The 23,859-nt window shown below is 40.8% G+C and overlaps 1 protein-coding gene across 4 annotated transcripts in view; it reads left to right on the forward strand.

Annotated features, from left to right (window-relative positions):
* The window catches only part of KIF16B (kinesin family member 16B), a 138,355-nt gene extending 120,485 nt beyond the window's left edge, over positions 1 to 17,870 (forward strand). For 3 of the 4 annotated variants that reach the window (XM_084513117.1, XM_084513118.1, XM_084513113.1), the window contains 2 exons: positions 664 to 747; positions 16,453 to 17,870. In XM_084513117.1, the coding sequence (XP_084369243.1) occupies positions 664 to 747; positions 16,453 to 16,611 (243 nt within the window). In that variant the 3' untranslated portion in view covers positions 16,612 to 17,870. The remainder of the gene's footprint in view (positions 1 to 663; positions 748 to 16,452) is intronic. The other variant, XM_084513119.1, reaches the window with a different exon arrangement.
* Positions 17,871 to 23,859: the final 5,989 nt, after the last annotated feature.

Consider the following 23,859-nt stretch of genomic DNA (forward strand, 5'->3'; position numbering starts at 1 on the left):
AATGCAATTGAGCTCTGGTTGAGTTATGGCTCAGGAAGTCCCTCTTGCTATCATCCGAGCTGCCATCACAGTGGGTGTACGTGCTCTTAGCCCGTCCCTGTTGTGAAAGAAGCTGTCGTGGTTTAACCACGGAGGTCCCTCAGGTTGTGCGCAGGTGTCAGCTGGCATCTAGCCGTGCTGCATTCCAGGGCGTACTTCAGTGATAGTTCTTAAATGCAAGGATGTTACATTTATTATCTAACATAAGAAAAGATGAACAAATGACAATTGGAGACCACAGTTCTTAAGAGACTGAATGCAGTCTTTAAAAAAAAAAAAAAAATAATAATAATAAAAAAACTTCCTGAAGAGATCTTTCTACCTTCTTAGTAGGTGTTAAAACATTAGATTCAATTTGCAACTTCGTAAATGTGACAGTCTAATTCCCAAATTTGCTTTCTGTCACTCACGTATGAACAAAATGTGTTGTTATTTTAGCTGTGCTACAGACTAGATCATAATACTGTCGGTAAAAATGTATAATGGGATATTTGCTAATAGCATATACTGTAGCTCATGAATATTTGGCTTTTTCTTCTTTCCAGACGCTTTGTAGTTTTGAAGAGAATTTTCTCATTTTAGCCTGTCATTTATGATGCCAATTCATCCTTTAATATCTTCTAGCTTGCTACTTTAGAATTCCCTCCGAAGAAGCTCTTTGGAAACAAGGATGAACGAGTGATTGCAGAAAGACGGAGTCACTTAGAGGTAATGGCATCTTTCTCACAGCCTTCTGAAGTGTATTTAGGTGGAGTACTATCTGCTTGACCAACAGAAACCATTCCCGGACGGTCGTAGTTAAATAGCCTACTTGTAAGTACGAAGTTACTTGCTGCTTCATTTAACACAGGAGATGGCAGCAGTAGATTGCAAAGTAATGAAACATGCCTTTTAAAAAAATTAATCCTAGTCTGGAAAAAAGCGACTCTTCGGAGATGTTCACAGGAGGTACATTTATTTAGTAGGGAAAGGTTGCGGATGAGGTAAGTGTTCACTGTAGACAGATGGTCTCTGTGCAAGACGAGATTAAAAAAAACTTGCTGCTTTAAATGCGATTTGTTATCTGAAGATTTACTATTTTATCATGGTTACTATATCCAAATATCTCATGACAGAAGGAAAGCGATATTTAGGCATCTCTGAGCTTTATTTTGTAACCCAGCGTGGAGTGGTTTTTTTTTTTTTTTTTTTCTTTGAATTAGTTTTAAAGCTTAATTTTATGGTGGACAGAGTTACTGAGTGAGGGTTTGGGGTTTTTGTTTGTTCTACAGTGCTGTGTGGATGGCACAGTTTTGACTCCTATCGCACTTTAGGTCTTTATATTTCCATGCTAATGCACGTATTATTGCAGCCCGGGGCAGCAGGTGGGGTTTTGGGAAAGAAGAATAGGCGGGAACAAAGACTAAACCATATACCCCACAACTATTTTGTAGCCACATGGGGATAACCTGATCATGCAAGTCATAAAGAATTACTTTCTTTGTAGGGCTGAAATAGCATTAAGTAGAGCTTTAGAGAAATTAATATAAAAGTAGATTGCTTCCAACTGGGATATTTTCTGGCATGTTTTGATTTTTTCTATGTACTTCACCTTTTCTTTGATCCAAAAACAAAACATCCTCCCACTGACTTTTGATGTGAGGCTGTCTTACATATAGCACAAAATGTAATCTGTTTTTTGTTTCATGTCCTCCATAGAGGGCATAAAGGCATGGCCGCATTCCCGTCTAGTACTCAGTTTGCATATTTTTGTACCAGTAAGAAATTTAATCCCTTAATCTTTCTGACCTTTCATTGATTTCCTAACCGACTTTATTGTAATGTTTCTGAATGTTAAAACTGCTGTGTAGAGTGATGCTTTGATCACAGTCATGTAGTATTTATGGCTCTCTATGTAGCCACTTTTTAGCTTTACATTAAGTTGTATCTATTTTAGCGAAGTCATTTAGAACTGTATTACCTATATATTTTGCAAATACTATAATAAAAATATATGAGCACTGTTTACATGAATATGTTTTGCCATATGCCAGGTAGTACACTGGGCCATAGCATTCAGTAATCTTGGCAAATCAGTCAGCATTGAAGAAACTCAAGATCTCCAGTGGTCAAGAGAAAGTTGTATTAAGAGGACAAGGAGCCAAGTAAATATTACCATTCCTGCCATGAGGAATTTGACGCATTAAGCTTGTCGTCATTTCATGAAAATAGCAAAAATGCCTGATGTTTGGACCTCTGCTCCTGGTATTTTATTCTTTCTTTCGTTGTGCATTTTTGCAGTAGTTTGCTCTGGCTTTGCACTGAAGGTCGGTAGCTGGTGAGTTTCAGCGAACATAACTGCAGCCTCCTTGCAAAGCAGTGGAAGAAACCACCTAAGTAGTGATTGTTTCCCATGAAGTCTTCGAAGACTCAAAGCACATCTTGAATTATACTGGGAAACTATTTGGCAGACAGAGAATGTGTGATAGGGTACTATAGCACAGGCACCGATTCTATTTAAAATGCCATCTGTTGCTTTCTCATCATTTTCAGTCTGGAATGAACTTTGAGCATGTTTCAGTAGACTAACCTGAAAGTAGTAATGGATGGATTGCCTCTATAAGGGACATGGTCTCTTGGCCTTTTGAACAGGGCACATTTCTCATGTGGAAATTGGATCAGGTAAAGGGTGAGGAAGTCAGACCTTGATAATGAGCTGAAACATGGCTAGTATGCATTCAGTTGGCTTTCATACCCCATTCTGTGCCTTGATTTGCTGTAAACACTATGCAATGGTTTGCAAGCCTCGCAGGTGATGTTATTCTAGTAATTTTATGTGGTATAAAAGCTTATTTGATTGTTTCCCATGGTTAGGCAAGAGCTAATGAGCTAGTACAGCACTTATAATAAAAGCAAAGCCCATCTTCTAGACCAAAAAAAAATAATTGTATGTTCTTACCTGAAGTCTGAGCTGACCTTATTGACTAAAAATACATGGCAATCTGACAAATATCAGTCTAATAATAGTGTTCTGAATAAATGTTCCATGTTGTAGGATCATTAGTAGAGCTGTCACCTCTGTGGTGGACAATAAAGAAATTAATCTCCTCTTCCAGTTTCTGTATTAGATCTTTGCATATCTTGAATGAGCTTTGTGTTGTTTTTCCCAGACTTTTTAGATTAACTTTGGAGTGGGATAGAACAGCTTTGACTAGTCCGGTGCATTCCTGAGCAGCATCCCCTGAGGAACAGCAGTTTCTTTTTCTAATCTACATTTTTTCCAAGCACGCACATAAATGAAATTTCAAGATGCAATGTGCACCTCTTTAAGGGATGAAACAACCAAGGCTGTCATTTCAGTCCAACAGCCCGTCTAAAGTGTGTACTGAATTGAGCAGTTGGTTACTGAAATGGTCTCGTAGGCTCTTCTCCTTATGTCAAGGCTAAATTGCAACTCACAGTCTGATCTGGGAAAATGAGGCGGTTAGACTGGGAGTTGTAGGAGCAAAACTACTCTTCAAAATTAGCTAAATGTACAGCAGAGAACTACTTCTGTTGCACACATCTAAGCAGCTACTGTAATTGCCTCTCTTTGGGTCTAGTCAGGGAAAATTTTCTTGTGCCTAATTATAAAATCATTTGCCCAAAATGTCCTTTGTGGGACCCATAGCAGTTTAGGAAGTATTTTTTTTTTTTTTTTCCTACACTGCACCCCTTGGGTTCTAGCCACAAGAGGAGCAGAAGTCCTGAGAATAGCAGGAGGGCTTTTGTGGCACTGCTCAGTGCAGCTAGAATGGGGAAGAGTGTATTGGGTGCTGCTGGTGGGCTGTTGCTTTATTTATTTATTTATTTATTTATTTATTTATTTATTTATTATTTTATTTTTAAGATTGCCATGTAAATTACCTTGTTTCAGCTTTAGTTCGAAAGTGGGTGTATTACTGTATTGTAACAGGTAGGACATTACTTTGAGTAAAAGACTCCCAGATTACGAGGGTTGTGATTCAAAATCACAATAAATGCGAAGTTTAGGTAAAACATTAAGTTATTCGTTTATCCTTTCTATCCTAGCTGGTAAAAATGCTTAATAACCGAAAGCTTGACAGTACATTGTTGGTAAGAAAGCACCTTATGCATATTTTTTTTGTGTGTGTGAGATAAACCTGGAGAGAAAAAACTCTTTGATCTCTAGCGTGATACATATTTGCAATGTAAAAACTTTTGCTTTGGTTCTTGTAGGTATAACATAAAGTCTTTTGACCAATATCTTATATTTCCATTGAGGTTTTGAAAAATAATAGGCAAGTTGGCACAGGGTTTTCACCTATATATCACGAGAGAAAGCACCTAACCTATGTTTAAAATCACCTATCCTAAGAGCCTTGTTGCAATCTATTAATTTAGTATTTCATCAGGGACCTGTTGCAGGGCAAAACTCTAAATTAATTGTTCCACAGTCTAAAGACTGTAATTTCACTTCAGAGCCAACCTTGCTTGATTAAATCCGCCTTAAATGAAACAGCCAAGAATTCTTTTGATTAAAGTTAATGAGTAGAAGTTAGTGTGTATCTATCCTTTCATGCAATTAGAAACCGGTAAATAAGGATATAGGATCCTTTTTTTTTCCCCTGATGAAATCAGATGTATACCTCCTTTTCTAGTTTATAAGCAAAAACTTTGTAAAGGAAGCACATGTCACAGGAGAGAGATAATTCAATGAAGGTATCTGTTTCCATTTTGTCTGCAGAATATCTTTTATTACTGGGGGAGTTACTAGATCTGTGGATGACAGTAAAAAGTTTTCCTGAAATCCCCACTGCCCTGGACACTGCATTTTTGTATCATAATCATTCCCCTGCTTATTTTTTCTTCTTCTCTTGGGCTCATGCTTTGTAGTAGTAATGAAGGTCAGTATTAGCCCTGTTCAACCATTGTGCAGCCAGGAAAACTGCACAAGTAACTGTCTGAGCTGACATAACAGATGGGGTCATGTTTCCTGACTCCTTACTCAGAAGTCTTCTAGCCATGGGCCCACTAACCTTCTTTTCTAGTCTTGCTTCCATCAGTGTACTCAGAAGACCACGATTGTTAAGCTGACAAAATTCCAGCAGGCTGTCGCTTAAAGGCAAACAAAACAACCCCACAACTCAAACCTCAGCCTGTCTACTCTGTTGTTTTGCACTCTTCATCCCCACTGCTGCGTTTCCTCGGGTATGTTTGTCGACAACAAAGGGGCAAGAGGCAAAATCCCTGACTGGGAATGCACCAGCAGACAGCACAATGGTTGGTAGGAGGTGTTTTTCCTTGTGCTTCTCCTTGTGGAGCTCAGGGAATGAAAGTAAGTCCACCTGTACCAGTAGGGTAAAGCAAATCCTCTTTGAGTTTTGAAGGAGCACATACATCTTCCTGGCATTGTCTCTGCCTTTTTTTAATACTTTGAATCTCTTTAAAAGATTGACATGCTCAATTTATTTAAAATTAATAATACAATTGTCCTTAACCTCGTAACTTTCTGGGGTCTGATGATGAGTTTATCAATGAGAGGTGTTAATGCAAGAGGCAGAAATAAATCTTGTATGAACTGCATAATTCAATTATCCTCTCCAAGCTGTAGAACTGGCTGGTGAAAGCATCACAAGCACTGAACAGAAATATTGCTGTTTCCTCTGGTCAAAATTAAGCTTCCAAATTATGATTCTTTAACTTAAGAGGCCAAATGCTCTGTTTTGTTTTTAACGTGTTTTTAACCTTCCTTTGAAGGTGATAATTTCTAGGGTTTTCTGTACACAGCTCTGAAGCTAGCCTCTCCATCTTCTCCCTTTGAAGCGGGTTCTGCTATTTTTGCATGACTCCAAGAATCTAGTTCTTAAGGAAAACACACATCAAACATGAATTTGTTGCTGTCATTTAAATGTATTACTTGCTTCAGAATTAACACCTCAGTGGCAACCAGAAAAAGAGATATTTGAGAAAACGTCTCAAAATACTTGTCCACAAATTTGGGCACACTGAGTATGTTCTAGCCAGTTTAAGTCCTCATTTCTCGCGGTTTTCCATGGAGTCATGAGGGCAGAAGCATTTTAACGAAACTGTAGGTGATTTGTCATCTGAATATTCAGTATGAACTTCATGAGTACGTCCCACCAGCCTTTGTTTCACAGTCCATGCCTTAACCTGTTTAGCTGAGACAACTGGCTTCGTGCTTGTTCCAGGTGAATTGGAAATTCTATGGGAAAAATAAATAAATCCTGTCCGGTGAGGTCAGTAGGAGTTTCTGTGTGATTTTTCCTGATGCTGACGCCGACGCCAGTCACAAGGACCTTTCTAAGCTACTGATTGTGTGTCAGTTCAAAGTGATTATTAAAAGGAAATTATTAGACTCCAGTATCAGCTTACAACAACATCCCTAATACCAAAGCTTTTTAAAAGAGCTTTAAAGCCAGCTGCTCACCAGCCTGGCTCTTGCAGATTGCATGTTTGCCTCTGACAGTGCAGTTGTAAATACTGGTCTTCGAAGCATCTCAATGAGACGGACTTCAGAAAGCATGCAAAATGTATTTGATAATCATTGAAAGATAAAAGGAAGCTTGTCCTTTTGTTAGAGATATGGCTGCATACCATACGACCGCTATTGCAAAAGCAGACTGCTGCAAATGTCAGCGTTTGATAATCCTTGAGAAGGTTGTTTCATAGCCGTGGTCTGAAGTACAGAATGCTACATCTTAGAGTGATGATTTTAATTTCCCAGCGGAGAAACAGGGGAATGTAAGAGGATGTAATAGGAGCACAGGAAGAAAGAGCATAGACCTGTCCACAAAGAGAAGAGCACAAGTGTGTGGGGAAGGGGACCAAATGGTGAATATCAGTTATATGAAATCCACATCAAGGACAATTTACTGGATTAGGTATAGTCAGTTTGCACCAAGAGCCTTTCATAACCTCTAGTAACTGTTTAAAAGTATTTTTAAACAAAACTCTCTGCTTCTCAGCAGCAACACTGAAGTCTTGCCTTGCCTGCAGGTAGTAAAACTTTGCAGTTAACCATTCGAGAACAATTTCCCATGTTGGGTTCGTGGCCTTCAGTGCGTCATCGGGACTGCTCAAGGCACCTGGCTCCTCTTCTTTGAAGTGGCAGCCCTCACAGAGCAGCTGTAGAAGCTTTCAGCAGTAAAGCATTTCATTTCATCTGGTTTTGGGTGTCACTGCTTCTTGTGCAAGACTGCGTTGGCTTCAAAAAGTGAATAATGATTTTAGTTTTACTCATTGATTACGTTCTCTACATATAAATAAGTAGAGATTAGGACTTTGCATGTGTCAGCAGCTGATCCCATACCAATAAAATCTTACTTTGATTAAAAACCATAGAATCTCAGCCAGGATGACAGCAAATGCAAAAGGCTAGTTTTATAATAGCAATAGAAGAGAAAAACTATAGTTTGGAAGAAGTGAAAGCTTGGGATTGTTTTCTAATTGCGTTCAGGTCAAGCTCTGTTCAACAGGCTGCTGGACACAGAGGGACACGAAGCATAAGCAGTCCCTTGGTCTCATTTGCTCAGACTTGTTGGCTCATTCAAGATCAGGTCTGAAATCCTGTTTTGCAGAGTTTGCTAGAGGTAACTCTCATGTAGTGTACATACCCCCTTACAATAACTTTGGTATTTCTTTCTTTAGATGCATAACTTCAGGTCCCTACCTCAAAAACTGGATCTTTTATCATAAAATGTTCATCTGTGTTTCAAATAAAGAATTAAATAGGATGTATGCAACTCACAGGCTGTTTTTCTTTCCTTTTAGAGTATCAAAAAATAAGAAGGTATGTTGATGATAGAATCAGAGAATGGCTTGGGCTGGGAGGGACCTTAAACATCATCTAGCTCCAACCCCTCTGCCATAGGCAGGGACGCCACCCACATGATTTAGTTCAGGATATGTGACAGAATATAGCTTGAACTCTAGTTTAGCTCTGCATCACAATGTGTTTTACTGTTAGTTCTAAATAAATTTCCCAACGTCCTGCTACAAATCACATTTTGTAGTGGTGCACCTTGATCGGTCTCCAGTAATGGCTCCCCACCTCCAGATGTGAGTAGATGAATAAAGGGAGTGCTCGACCAAGGACACTGGCTTGAACTCGGTGCTATCCCTTTTCAAAGCAAGCATATCAGTCATCCTCCAGCATCTGACTTCACCAAAGGAAGCAGAGGGTGATGCATGTCAAGTGCTTTGGTAGCTGTTTGCCAAGGCCACTCCAGCAGATGACACGCTGTCACTGCTGGCCCGGGGATGCGTGGTAAAATCAATTGTGTTGTTATTCTTTCTGAATAGATTTTGACAGGACTTGTTTTGACTTGCACTCCGGAGAAAAGATTGTTTTCCTTCACTAGCCAGGCCGTTTACTTCCAAAAGAAGACTCAAGCTGATGGAGCACCTGTAAATCATAGTCCTTGCTGGCTTCCTTTTTTTTTTTTTTTTTTTTTTTTTTTCCAGCCTACAATTCAGTTTTCATTGGGGCTACTTAAAGCCCATGAATGTAAGCTTTTAGCATGCAGACGTTGTAAGAAATATTAAGTCCTGTGGATTTTAAATGAATTTCAGGTAGAATAAGATTGTAATTTGGGATGTGGACTGACTTCAGCAGTTAATTCAATTGATGCAGCATAATAGTAATTCAACATAATGTGCTCATGCCATTAGACTTGCACAGAAAAATGCTCTAAATAGCTATAATGAATAGTTTGGATTTTGAAAACCTAGGAGAGCAATTTCACCTTGAATCATAACTGGCATCTCTCGGATTGCCTGTGCGTTACAAAAATTCAAAAAGGTGTATGCATTCAAGTAAATTCCAGTGCCACCCTGGGTAAAATTAAATTTTAGTGGCACTCTAACGCTTCTGGAGCTGTAGTGATAAAATCTGCTCTCACCTAGATGGCTAGAGAGGAAACTGTAACCCTGCTTCAAGGAGTCTGCAAAGCACTGTGCATAAAAACAGGGAGAATTTTCCAAGGGGCTAGTCTTGGGTGGGGTTTTTTTGTTTGTTTGTTTTGTTTTGTTTTGTTTTTAATTGGAATTTAGGTATTGGAAGAGCTTGATTCTTACCAGCTTAGTTCCAAAGCCATTTAGGTACCTCTAACCATGCCCAGAGGGTGGTGTGAGTAGTGTTGCTGCTTCACTCTCAGCTCTGGGTTAAGTCCGCTGCCAGCACGGGTTGCTGCAGCAGTGGTGGCACTGCAGTGACTTACAGGAGCCAAGAACACAACTCTCCATAGTTCACTTTTGTAGCTCCAACAAAAGCGACGGCTAAACTCTTCGCTATCAAAGGAATATCCTATTTTTATAGATCCAGCACTTAGTCATTCAGTCTATCTCCTCCTATCTAGCTCCTTAACAAACAAGTTGGGTCTAACAAGTTAAGAGTTTACATATGCATATCACAGGCAAATTGGCAAGATATTTGCTAGCTTATTAAAACAAAGACCCAACTTGATTTGCTGTACTCATGCTCTCTGTGCTAAGAGAACCCCCTGAATGCTGGTTTCTTTGGAAGCATCTCCAGCTGAACCCTGCTGCCTGCTCTGCAGCAATGCTCTGCTCCCTGGGCAGCTGCTCTGCTCAGCTGCTGCTTCTCCAGCAGCACTTGCTCCTGGGCTTTCAGGTTTTCTTTCTTCCATCGATAGGAGGACATTACAGTGGAGTCCCTCGGGGAGGCATCTGTAAGTTTAACAGGGGTGTGCTTCTGTTTTGGGGGCAAATTGGTGGTGGGTGGGGTGGAAGTTGTATGTGTAAGGGATGCAAATACAGGAGGGGTGATGCTGATTGGGAAGGTCTTCGTTTCTGCCTGACTACTCGGCGTTATCCGTAAGCAGTCTTGCCTCTGATTAGGCCTAATCAAAGTGAACAGTAAGGGTTTGATTAAAACGAGTCAGTCCTTTATTCTTCGCTTGTATAATGTGAAGCCAGTTAATCCAGCCCTGAGCCTAATTAATGTTTGCCAGTCTGAAGCAGACAACCCTCCCTCGAATAGTCTGACTAACAGTTGTGACTTGTCGTTTTTAAACGTTTGTGAATCTGTCTTCATTCCCCTGAAAAATCTCCTTGTGCTCGCACAAGCCATGTGAGACCAGAACAAGGTCTGTGGTACCTACGGGACAGATAAATTCTGGAGGCATTTGTTATCTCTGACTCCTCAAGGAAGCTCTGCAGAACTTTGGCAGTGTCTAGGACTGGAGTTTTTGTAAGGAGAACCCAGCCTCCAAGGTCTTTCTGCAAAAGATACTGACCCAGGTGATTGTGTCATCATTTTAGAAGCTTTTGTTTCAAATATTTCACAGCAATAAGATCCTTTAGGCAGAAGGTTGTCTCCCAGGCGCTGAGGCTTTTCTCACTGTTAGGAAATCACAGCTGCACATCAGGACCTGGGGGGTGCGAGGCAGATGAATGTGTCCGGGTACAGAGGTGACATCAGGTACTTCCTGCAGGGCCTGAAATATAACTTGAGATACAGGATATCATGTGCTGTTCTGCTCACATATTCTACTCAGATCTGCGTTATGATATCTCACCGTATATGTCAAGCTGTTGGGAAAAGGAATTGAGGCCCCACATTTTCTCTTTTTAAATACAGCAACAGCAAAAAGCAAAAACAAAAAGCAAACCAAAAAAAAATCACAGAGGACCAAAACGCTTGTGAGTAATTATATCTGGTGAGTGGAGAACTGAATGAGTCTTGAATGGCTGGAGGTGAAGATGTTAATTGTAGTCTCTGTACGGTCCCCAATACTTCTATGCTGTTGTACTCCAAAGCAACGGCACCTTGTGTTTCATATTCTTGCTGTCTGCCAATTCTTTCCCTGCTCGCTCATATTTAACAAATCCAGAAATGGATCTGAAACTACTTTTAGAGAGCAATCAGAGCATTTTGCTGGCAATTACTCGCACCTAATTAACCAGTTAGCCTCAGAACGTCCCTAAGGGAAAGGGAAGATCGTCTTAGTGGCAAACGCAAGGCAGAAGCTGCGCTGTGATGACCTGAGCCATGTCCTGGAGGAGCAGGCTGGGACTGCTGGCTGGACAAAATGCCTCGGGTTGGACAGCGTGAGTACCCCTCGCTGGATAATGTCGGCGTATTTGGCATATGAGAACCTGGTCCCCTGGAACTCAGTTCCTACAGAAACTTCCAGTAGTTTGGTTAATGGCTTTTCCTGCCCTCCGCTTCTGACCCAGATAATCCAGTCCTGTTGGTGTTTAAGATGTGCGTGTCCCCAGTGAGGCAGCGCTAGCCTAGCTTGCCATCCTTTTGCCAAGGGTTGCTTTGTTGTGCGCCCTCCCTGTGGTACAGCTGGATGCAACCACAGCTGAGCTCCCTTGGCAGCATGCTGATCCCTTCTAACTTCTGCCAGTAAGGAAAAAGGAAGAAAAAAAAAAAAAGCCATGGAAGAAGCAGATCTGATGAGAAGTTTGCATCCTATTTTTGTTGGGCAGACGTAAGATCCTTTCTCTTCAGATGCTGTGCATGGTATCACCGCAGACAGGGCCCTCTGCCAACCCCAAGTCACCACGAGACACCATCTCCTGTCAGGGCCGTTTAAGCCAGGCTTTTTTTCTTTGCTGGTAGGGATTGTTGTTTGTGATGAGAGCTGGCGTTTCCCTAGCGCTTCGTATTTGAAAAACCACCCTGGAAGTCTTTTTTTCTCTCTTCCCATCAGGACACCAGTGGAACTGTCTAAAACAGAGAAAGCTGGTTAATTTGGGAAAGAGTCCCCAAACGCTCATTTTCCTTTGCATGTGTCCAACAATTCCCTCCTAGGAGACAAAGGCTCTTATATCTAAGCAGTGACAAGGGGCTCCCTTTGCGTGCTTTGTCCTCCGAGCGGATTTTTGGTTTTGTGATGGCAGACTGGCAGCTAAGCACACTCCTGTCTGCTCGTTTGGGGCCAGATTCTTCCTCAGGAATATCAGGCTTTGGTGAATATTCCCTTTGAAATCGGTGGGACTAATTGTCGCGTACTACAGTTTTTCAGAGTCAGGGAATATGCTCCAATCTGTCTTTTTTTTTTTTTTTTTTTTGCAATCAGCTACCTATCCTATAGAAAACAGCTGTGGGTACCTGCATATGCTCTGCTCTATGAATAATTCAAATCAAGATTTGATTTAAAGCTTGCAGCACTTAACACTAGTCAACAGAATAATTACGTGATTGGTGCCAAGAGAAACTAGCATCTCTATTAAAGGGAGAGAGGAGCTGATGCTCAAAGGTAGATGAGCAAGTTAATTATTCCCGCCTCTGCCACTGGCGACCTTCTGTGACCTTGTGGCAAAGATTTTCACCATCAGATTGATGTGTAGGTGTTGAAGGAAGGTTGGGGAGAAGAGGCTATTGTTTCAAAAATCCCCGAAGCCTTGCGAGGCTGACCTTGATTCCAGTTTGTGGTGCTTTTAGGCCTGTCAAATATTAGTGATATTTATTATGCTAATGGTGAAGTGTTACATTTAAAGAATTTAAGACACTGTTTTTCTGGGGGAAATTGCTAGAAACTGCAATAGGGGAAGGAGGTCAAATTTTTTTTCACTTTCTGGAAGTACCAGAGTTGATGACTTTTTAAACAAGCCAAAGTTTAATGAAAAATCCAATTCTTCCTAAGCTCTGCTATTGGTCTCGGAGGCTGTCGCTGTTTGTAATGGATTATGAGAACAATGTCATTGAACTGAATTCCCCTTCAAAATGCCACAGTTGAAAGGATGATAAGAACATTTTCACATTCGAGAAAGCTTTTTGATTATAACTACTTTAATAACTTTAATTTAAGTTATAGATTTATATTAAAATGTATAAAATTATGAGGTCCCCACATTATGAAGTAGTGCAAAAATCATTAGAATGACTTTGCTGTGCTGATGGATCAAGTCTGATCACTGGCCTTCTGCTTAAGAAGTAAACCTTATTAAAGTAATAATTTTTAATAAGCTTTCAAAATGGTTACCGTTTTGCCATTTGCATAATGAAACTGGAGGGAAAGCTACTCAAATCCGTAGGTGGGCCTCGCACCGTTCTCCAGTCTTGCTTCGTTTCCAAACACTCAGAATCCAAGTTGAAAATTTGCAGGTATGACTTTCATAAATTTTAAGTTAAAGGTCATTAAGGATATAATGCATGCCAAGAGAGGAAAAGCACTGCTTCTCCTATTTTGCAGGTGTTTTTTTTTTTTTTCACCTGGCTTTTTGTCTCTAAAAGTTTGGTACATGCCAAAAGTATTTTCATTCTCTTAACTGCTGTTCCTGGATGTGTGCTTACATTGAGGAACCAACATGAGCTAAGTTACCCATTTTCCATTCCTGTTACAATGCCAGGGTCCTGTGCCCTCACACTGAGACATTTACAAATTTGTAATTAGGATATTTTCCAGCAAACCAACAGCATAGCAGGTTGAACGCTATTAGTGAAATTAAACTCCTAAGTGCATTTTGAAGAATACTGATTACCAGGCTAAATAATCCAGAACGAATGACTAGTTCTGAAAGGCTAACAAACAGAACAAGTAAGACAAGACTTTGGGAATTTTTGTAGCATTTACGTAGTGTTTTCTTTCGAAGTTAGTTATGCATAACTTGCAAAAGGAGGGTTGCTATAACGTGGTGCTTTGCGTTTCTGGGGTGATGCTGTTTAGATGCTGTTGGTGAAGTGCAGGTAGGATGTCACAGCATTAATTTATATAAAATTTGTACATGTTTCTCTGCTGGCACTCTGAGCTTGCCAGCATCAAAGGCTTTTTTTTTTCTTTTAAAGGGAACACATCAAAAGATACCAGAGTGCATCCCACCTAGTTTTAACTCAGCACAAACAACAGCGTTGTTCTGTAAACAGAGAAAAATCGTATCTGCTGCTGGAAATGGATTTAATATAAAAGCTTTGAAAACAGCTCTCCCCCTGTCCATTGTGTCCCAGCAGAGGAGACCATTTCATCTAGCCTTGCTGCAGCTTCCAGCTTCTTCCTGGGTTGCAGCAAAGTCCGTGCCAAGGTCCTCCTGGATCCCTGGGAAAGTTTTCTCTCTGTCATCGCCAGTGTTTGGTGTTGACGTGCCTGTCCCTCTCTCTGATTGCTGTGACCCTCATCCTCTGCCTATCCTGTCTGAACTAGGGATGCTCATTTCCACACACCAGTAAGGAAGGCTCTTCCTTTTCTCCTGACACACTCTTTGACTTTGTCCACACTGCAGCACGCAGGGCAGAGCAACCTTCCCCCTTCCTGCCTAGCCACAGCCCTGTAACAGAGGCATACACACCAGTAATTGTGAGAACAAACGCTTCTGCCATCAATCACTGTTTTCCATTTAAGGGACTTAACTCCTAGCCAACGTGTCTGGACAGAGCAGCCTCAATTTTACCGAAGCAACAGCTTCTTCTTGTCAAGGGCGCACCAGCTCTGCGCTGTGCTAACACATCAGCATTGCAAACAAGGGCGAATGCAGATATGGGATTTAAAAGAGGGCTAATTTGTTCGGAAATGGTTGTTGAAGAGCACATAATGCAAAGCCATATGGCTGAGAACCTTCCTACAAAATGAATTCCATCATAATCCGGTAGGGTCTGCTTGTTGCCATTTTCCCAAGTATCTTCTTCACGTTCAAAGAATCTGATATTCATTGAGCAACTCTTGCATACAGATCCAGGAAAATAAGGATACCTGCTGTTCCTAGTGTTTCCCTGTCAGATAAGTACACGCTTACAGCAGAGGGATTTTTCTTTTTCTTTTTTTTTTTTTTTTGTTCATTGCCATTAGAGCTATCATGCCAAAACAATGAATGATGGCTCTACAGCAAAGGCATGACAGTCAATTATCTGGCCATACATACCAAGGTGAATGCAATAGGTCTTATAATGTCTCCGGTGAGAAATTTTGGTACCTTTGAGCCTTCAGTAGCCATAAACTGAAATTACTGCAGTAACTTTTCAGCACAGTGCTAAAACTCTAACAGTATGCTTTGTTTTACATTTGATTTTCCACCATATTCATCCTTCAGGCATTACTGGATTGGGACTTTTTTAAAGGGCCCTACTTTGCGAACTAATTATGACAAATGTTGATATGACATCTGTTGCTCACTTTAAATTACCTCTTAGTCTGCTGGAATTCATCTTGAAGGCATTTTTGTAATGAATTTTGTTCATGAGCATTAATACAACCTGTGGGAGATCTGAATAAAGAAGAAAATCTACCAATCCTGCCAAGAGAATAGCTTATGTGCCAGCTGCTATTTTTTGTTGTTGTTATCCCGCTTTCTGTGATATTAATACAGCTGGTTTCCAAGGTACTTTAAATAGATAACAGGTTGTTATATTATGGAGAAATTCTCCTTGAGAAGAAAGTGAATAATTAGGACTGCTTCCTGAACGAACCTCTTTCATGACCCAGAAGTTGCTGCATTCAATGACGAAACCTGGTGTTTTTCATAGGATATCCGTGTCGTTCTGTCTTATAGATGTACTTCCTGCTGCATCCAGGATTAGTGAATAATTTCTCAGGCTATCTTTTTCTGCGGTCAGTCTGTAGCAGAGGAAAGGAGTTTATTATCCCTGTGTTCTAGATGAGATTTCCTATGCAACTATTTGGGTGACATTCGGTAATTTATTTTTTTTAGTACCTATCTGATCAACATTTTACCTACTGTGTTTTAGTTCAAAGTTATAAATGTGGCTTATTAAACTATGTTAAACGATGGTAATAATTCAACCCATATGTGAAGGAAACCCCATCAGGTTGGTGAAAGCTAACTTTGTGTTAATGTACATCTGTCACGATTTCTGTAGATATAAATGGATGCAAGTCGCGCAGTGGTTGGTGAATATTAACTTCTGGGAAGGGGAATGCTTCTTAGGTGTCAGACTGCTTAAAAAAAATAATATTTAGAGGGCAACTCAGTGAAAAGATGCTGTTAGGTTCTGAAATGTTATGGAAGTCATACAATATTTGTGCAGATGGCCTTGGTCAAAACAAATCCTTTTCAATGCAGGGTTCATAAAGGCTTGATGAGGGAACGATTTCTGAAGTCCTTTTGTGTCCATATGTAGTGAAATTCCTGCAGAATAGATTTGAGGCTTGCATCTGCTGCAGTGTTTGGTAATGCTAGACAGCAGTATTAGCAGGTCATGATTAGCAGAAGCATCACACGAGTGCAGAATAAAACAGATAGCGTGCTTGGCAGGGGAAGCAAGTGGGAAATAGTTTTTTTTTCTGCTTTTCCTGATCTTAACGTGGACATGTCAGGAGACATTTTTAATGGATGGATTTCAATGCTGGTGGTAATTAAAAGGGCTTTTCATAGTCCATGGAGATACTGTTTTAGTCTATTTTTTTGTTTGTTTGTTTGTTTTGTATTGCTGTTCATTTAATTCTTTGAAGTGGTTGTAATCATGACATTTTGCATTTTGTTCCACAGAAATACCTCAGGAGCTTTTTTGCTGCAATGCTGCAATCTCCATCATCTCCACTGCACATTGATAAAGTGGGGTCAACTCTGTCCAAACACACCATCTGTGAATTCTCACCCTTCTTCAGGAAAGGAGTTTTTGACTATAGCAGCCATGGGACCAGCTAACTTGCCAGGACCCTTGTGCCAGAGGAGCACAGACATTGGTGCCTTCACTCGTGGTACGAGCGGAATGAGGGGGAAGAAAAAAGGGTATCTGCTTTCATGCCCGAGAAGTTGCATCAAACCAACTCCTGCTAAAGACAGCTACGTACGCCCTGACGCTAGCTTTTGTCCTCTGCCACTTCGCATTAATATGAGAAGTGCCTGCATTTTCCTGGCATGAGGTATGCAGACGTTGATGTGTGAGTTGCTCTGTTAATACCATATGAAAGTTCTGACTCACGTGCTGGGTTTGGATCCACTCCTCAGTGGGAACGCTTCCCTCACTTCTGCTCAGAATTTGTTATGGTCGTGTGAGATCATCTCATGTTGCCTGTGCCGGTGTGTCATACTGACAGGGTTTTTGAGCAGTCTTTCAGTTTCTGTCCAAGTTGCTCCTTAAAGAACATTGCCTCTTTTGATTCCCTATAGCATACTGTCGCATTTAAGGTAATGCTCATACTCTGCTGTTGTTTCCTTTTTTTCCCCAGGACACATGTTATAAGTATTTGACTGTACAATTGTATAGTTTTTCTCAGAAGAATTTAAGGGCCTGAGTGACTTGAATGTTTACAAAATATATAAAGCAGAAAGAATATCATTTAAAACCCGTAGAAGTCTTCCACACTTGGTTATTATGAAGCAGAATAAATCACTTGCCACTAATTAAGAAGTAAAGGAAGCAATAGTTAACCGAAGAATGCGGTCAGCATCTTTTCACATTTTCTAATTACCTGGACCGTAAGTGGATACTGTGCAGTGTACAGAGCGCAAAGCTATGCATAAAGCTAATGCAAAGCGCTATATTTCTGTTTTTGAAAAACAGCTTCTTCACAAGAGCATAACACTGTAAGACCTCAATTTTATTTGCATCAGTTAAAATTTACAGGATTTTACTAAGAGTACTTTAAAATTACTCAGGATTTATTCAGACTTGCACATGTATATACAGGTAGAACTCATTTTATATTGCTGCGGATCCAAAAATATGTATACACTGTGACTGGAATTGGGTACATGTACATGTTAATGTATAATTGGTTGTATAAAAAGCAGAATAAAGCAGCTTTCGGTTATTAAAACGCATAATGGAAGGTACGTTTTGTGTGCCATTTCTTAGTAGTATGAAGCATTATTTGGGAGTTGCCATCACTGACCACCAGTAGGTCTTGGTAATCAAACTATTTCATATTGTAGAAAATGGTTATTAAAACCAGAAGCAACAACACTGGTAATTTTTTATTTCGTGATCTAAATTATAAGAACAATAATGCTTTACATTTAATACAATGAATAAAGACAATTGGATTCCATTACTAAAGCTAGCCTGCTATGATAAGTGTTTCTAATTTAAAAAAAAAAAAAAAAAAAAAAGATTAGAATGGATCATTAAAATTTTGAGAGCATTATAATTATTTTGATTTGTTTCACTGAAAACAGCTAAAATTAAGGTAAAATTTCAAAACCACCAAAAACCTGTTGTCAGTGGGGATACCAGGGTAGACTTAAATGTCTTTGTGTATATGTGACTATCTGAATACCTTTAAAATATCTGTCTCTTGGGACTTAGGCATCGTAATAATTTGAATTGGGAGGCAGGTTCTTAGGTGACTCATTCCAATCAAACCTGTTGACTCCCAGACTGGTTTTGCATCCTGTATCCCAGCCGTTCCCAGTCTTCCTCAGGCACTTCCATGTGGGAGTGCTAACTTCACCAGTGCATCTTCAACAACAGGGACCCGACCCCGACCTCACTGTCCTCACCGTGCCCTGTGCTTGTATTGCACCCCTCCGTTTTCTCCCAGCACCTTTCTGTGCACGTATCGTCCCCCTGACCGGGAGGCCACATCCTCGTTTCCAGTTTGTAGCTCCCTTCCTTCTTTCAGCCTGCCATTTGGCTTTGCTCACACTTCCCAAATCAGAAAGTTGGGCATTTGCTGCCTGTTCCTGTGGTAAGCTGGGTAACTGGAGTTTGGTGTTGCTGCAGGCATTAATGGGAGCTTGGTATTTTCACTGTATTAAATCTGATGGCCCATGTCAGTGCTTCACAGAGACAGAAATTGGGCATGATGCTGCTGGGTTTTGTAGCAGCGTGGGAACTTTGACCCTAAATCTCACTGCAAAGCCAGAAAGTCTTTTCTGTCTCTCCTGGCCTGGCCTGCTCCTCCTCCTCCTGCCTCATTGCACTGTGATACCATAAAGAATTAATTCTGAAGAGTTTTAAAAATTGAATTTTACATAACTGTCTGTGGAGCATTATTTCCTGTGTGCCGCTGCTGTGATAGATCCTGGCAGGGCAAGAAATGGCAGGCTGCTTCATCTGCTGTGCAAAACCAGTTTCTGCAGATTTTCTACCTGAAAAGCCATCGGTAGTGCCAAGTGCTTTCCCGCGGCAGCCAGTGCAGCGCCTGACAAGGGAAACTGCCATGCCACACAGCAAACACTACTCTGTGAGAAGGGCTGAGCACGCAGGGCTCCCAGAGGTAGGTCACATGCCTCGTGTCAGCTTGGATTTGGAGAACCTGCTAAAGAAAAACACAACTGGACTGAGAGGTAAGTCGAGTGAAAAGTTGAATATTCGTATTTTTCACAGGAGTTCAAAAGACGACTTGTGCTCGGTTCCTGTCTACAGTACAGATTAATTCAGGGAGGACCAGATGCTCTGGTGGTATAAATCTGCCAATAAGGTGGCTAATTTATGTTGGCTAGTTTATCTGGCCTGCAGCGTTAAATGTGTACATTGCAAATAACAAAGTAAAGGCCGATTAATCACTCCATTTAAAATGTCACCAAGTTAAAAGCTAGAGAAATGCGAGTGTAAGCATGCAATTAGGACTGCAGCCTCAGGCTACCAGCTTTTCCCACCTTCTTATATATTCTTCAGCGTGACCCAGAGTTTAATAAATGATTGCAAGGTACGGCTAGGCTATGAGGCATCTTTTAATGGTATCATCACTAAGAATATGATGGTTTATAACCTACAGTCTTTAAGCCAGGCTGTGTCTCTTCGTAAGTTTTCAATAGCAGCTGAGATGTATGTTGAAATTACCGGCTACGTACAAGATGTCCTACCTGCATTCCTGCATAGTTTTCCTCAGGCTATAAAATTGTCCATTAATTCTGCTTTCCAAATATTGTCACTTTCAGAAATGAAAGTTACTTTTGTGGAAGAGTCATCTCCAGGGCCAGTACGGGTTTTTCAGAGTGCCTCTGTAATTGTGCCTGTGGGCTCTACATCAGCAAAGTCCTTAAGCAAAAGCTTAACTTCTGTTTTAGGACTGTTTATATATAAAGCCAAGTGTTTATTTGTGCTTTACTGACCTGAGGCCATTGTTCCTGCCTTTGTAACTGAAGTTGTGCCTTCGTTTGAGTCATCGGACCTCTTGTCTCATAACCTTGATGACCCTGCAACGATTTTTCATCGATAGGGATGCACAAAAAAAGGCCAAAAGACACAGTGGAGTTGGTGCTGAACTATTTTTCTGCATGACAACTTGGTCAGGATTCCAAAAAATTCTAGGCAAGTGCTTTTCCTCTGAATATGCTGCTGCTTGTAGGAAAGAGGTGTTAGAGCAGCCCCCAAAGCCCTGCTGCTACACAGCTCCTGGCAGTCCCCTGGCTCCAGGACAGCCCACAGGGTAAGTTCTAAAGCTGATACCCAGCTGCTGTTGCCTGAGATGGTGCACTGTCCTGATCCATGTGAAGATCTTTGCAATTGCCCTAAAAATGTGAAGGAAAAAAAAAAAGAAAAAAAAAAAAAAAAAAAAAAAAACGAAAAAGCCTCGGTAGAACTTCGTTGATTACTTCAAGTTTTTTGTGGTTGTTGCAGATAAAACGAGAAACTGCACTAAGTAAAAATGATAATAAAAAACAGAAAATAAAAAAAAAATAAACCTATGTAGGACACTGTGAATGTGTTGCTCCAGACATTCAGACACAATCTTTCCAGTTTAATCAATGAGTCTTTAAAAACTATTGCAGAATTTCCCATTTATTGTCCATGCGAACCATCCTGTATGAGAATGAGCAATATGTTGTACTAGACTGTGATAAAGCTTGCAATTTTCTAGTCTGCCAGCTCGCTGCTTTATCTTTTCACTGAAGCTCCAAAATCCTAAGAAATGAATTATTTTAACTTAGCAAGATTCTTATGTTCAGCCCCAGGTTTGTTTTTTCTCTATTTCCTTAGAGCCTGGGGGGTGGGGGGGGGGGAAGGAATAAAGAAAAACATAACTTTGGATAAGTTGAAGAGCAAAAATGTTTTGACTTCTTTCACAGGGAGGTCTTCATGAGCAACTGTCGTCTGTGGAGTTGCAACAGGCCTTAACATCTGGTTAAAGGGTTGAAGTACTCGTGTTTTCTTGGCAGACCTGTGAAGTGTATTTTTGACATACTCGGTCTTTTTTTATATATAATTTTAAGAGATTGGTTGCAGAGTAGAATGCTGTAAGAAACACACTTCTTTTCAGAACGGTGACAACTAAATGACTTGGTTGCAGGACTCGAAGGGATGCCAGGTACATTTGCTGACAATACTGAATAGGGAGGAGCTGTTGACTCCCTCAAGGGTGCAGGGAGATTTTTAAAAATTGGGAGTGGGGGAGGAACCTTGTAAAGTGATGGTATTAATGTTTGATAAAATGGAAGCAGGATTTTGGAATAGTGCATTTAACCTCATGTCTCTGCTGCATAAAAAGCCTTAGCAGCAAAAAAAAAATAAATAAATAAAAAAATGCAGGCAGCATGGAAGTCCTAGTCTTTATTTCCATTTTCTTCTTTATAATTTCATTTGAACTGCTGATGTTTTTCTCCATTGCCATGCTGACAGCAGAAGTATCAGCTCCTCATAGCACAGCTCGCATGCTCACAGTGTTCCAGCAGCATTTTTGTTGTTGTTTTTAAGAAATTGGTCTGTTTCTTGAGTTTTCCAAGCTCTACAGACTTTTTCAAAGTCCCTGGCAGTTTCTTTTGATAGCTTCTTCTATCTTCACATAACAATTTTGTCTGAATGGCTTGTTCTCATTCTTTGTAAATTTTCGATTATTTCCTTTCTGTTTTCCTGCTTTACAGACAGTTTAGAAGAATGTGTCGGGAAGATTTGAAGAAAAAGAAAAGCCTTTTTTTTCTTTTTCCTTTTTTTTTTTTTTTTTTTTTTTAAAGAGGTAGTTGTCTCATCTTCTGATCTAACAAAGTGGAACACGAGTTCTTTGATCTTTCTACATGTTTGAACTTCTGAGCCTTCAAAGGTCTCTCTTTCTACAGCTTTGGGGGCATTACTGTACTTTTTTATGATCGTTCCTATATTCTTTTCCATTGTAATTAACATTTGACATGAGCCGTTCTTCAAACAACGTGTTTGAGGAGAGGAAACCTTCTGCCTATTGATACCTCCTTGTTTAGGTCAGGAGTTTATAACGGGACTCTGCCTTTTGTCACCATCACTGCCAAACAATGTATTTCCTCTACATGAACCTGTTTTAATGTTGCCTTGAGACAGGAGTTGCCTCTGTGGTAATCTGTTTTTCCTTAAGATGGAACGGAGCTCACCGACTGAGGCAAGGTTTTAGGCAAAAAAAAAAACAATGTTCTTGCTTTTTTGGTATTGTGAATCCCATCTGAAATCAGGATCTCAAAAATGAGCTCTCAGTGTGTTTTCAGGACCTCTGCATCACGGTTGTCTCTTACTCCCTAACGTGGATAGTTAGATGATGCATGGGTTGGAAATTACTCCTTTTCATGGTGAAAATGAGCCTGCTGTTAATGAGAGCTTCAAGAAGTGGTCTCTGGAACTGAAACCATCCAAGTGTCAAATCACCTGTTGTTCCCACTGAGTTCAGCTGGTAATTTACGGTTGCAAAAGCAAGCCATGGCCCATTTCTGTACCTAACTCTCTCTATTTCTCCTAATTTTTGTATCTGAGCAACACGAGAAGAGTGTTGGACAGTGCAGAGGTAATGCCACACTGAATGTAAAGGCATAAGACCGTGCAAGGGCTTAGATACCTATCTCACGTTGTCCAGTAACCTGATCTGTCCAGTGATTTTCCATTTTTGAGCTCAGAAGTGTTCCTCAGTGCAGCGTGGATGAAGCAAACAGCCAGTTCGGAGAGGCAAGCACTTCCAGGAGGCACAGCAGACGCGCTCCGTGCTCCAACGCGACAAGGTTGTTTGGCTGCATGTGAAATCAGACTCTGGGACGGGCTTCCAAGCTGCCCGAGCATATCCATTCTGGCACCTGCTACCATAAGCAGGTGCTCTGGTTTATGTGTCCAGATGAAGCTACCTCTTAACATCTCAATTACGTTCCAGGCTTTGACTTTATGTGTCGTGTGAGTAGCACTGGGTGTCGTTAGGAAAACCAATGGAGAATTTAGGTATGCAAAAAAAACATTGCAAGAAAATTAAAAACGAAACAACCACAAAACCTATGTGCTTGTTCTAGGCATACGTGTCACACTTTTTTAACCTGTGGTAACAATAACATTTGCATAGCGTTATCTGCTCTGCTGAATGGAGCCAGGATTGCTCAAATACAGCAGGCGCACCAGCAAATGAGAGCATCCTTCAGCACAGCAGCACATCTCGTATGCAAAAGGGTTTCAGTTCCCCTGTTTGGTGGTGGTGGTAGCGCGAGACACGATACCGCAAAGCAGAGTGTACCAGCGAGAAATGCCGAGGGCTTCCCAGTCTGAACTGGGACTCCACTAGGGCACGCTGCCTACGTGTATCGCCTTCTGTGTGACCTAAATCTTGCATGGTGTTGCAAAGTTATTCCGAGAAGTTTGGCCTTTGCGTTTGGGATGAGATTGTACATGACAATTTTTGCTGCTTTAGTAATGCCTGTCTGGCATCCTGCACCTTGTAGGACAAAAGGCTTGTAGCAATTTTCACCACGCCGTTATTAAAGCTGTTGTAGTGTCTTTCCAGCAGGAACTTGACAAGGCTGTTAAATGAGAAATGCCTAGGTGACATCCTGGAAAAAGAGTGCGAGCAGCATCTTCTTGCGTTGAGTGATTTCTTAGCCAGGTAGGAGGGGTTGAGCTGTGGTTATTCAGGCTTCCCAGAGGTCTCTGCTGAAAAATTCATTGTCAGTATCCCTCCCCTCAGAGATGTGCAGAACTCAGAATAGCTTAATTTGTTCTGCGAGCTTGTGGTTTGTCTGCACATTGGCCAATATTCAGTGTTTGGGTGGACGTGTTCCTTCTTGTGGTTGGTG

Source organism: Aythya ferina (assembly GCF_964211825.1).
Source record: "Aythya ferina genome assembly, chromosome: 3".
Lineage (NCBI taxonomy): Eukaryota > Metazoa > Chordata > Aves > Anseriformes > Anatidae > Aythya > Aythya ferina.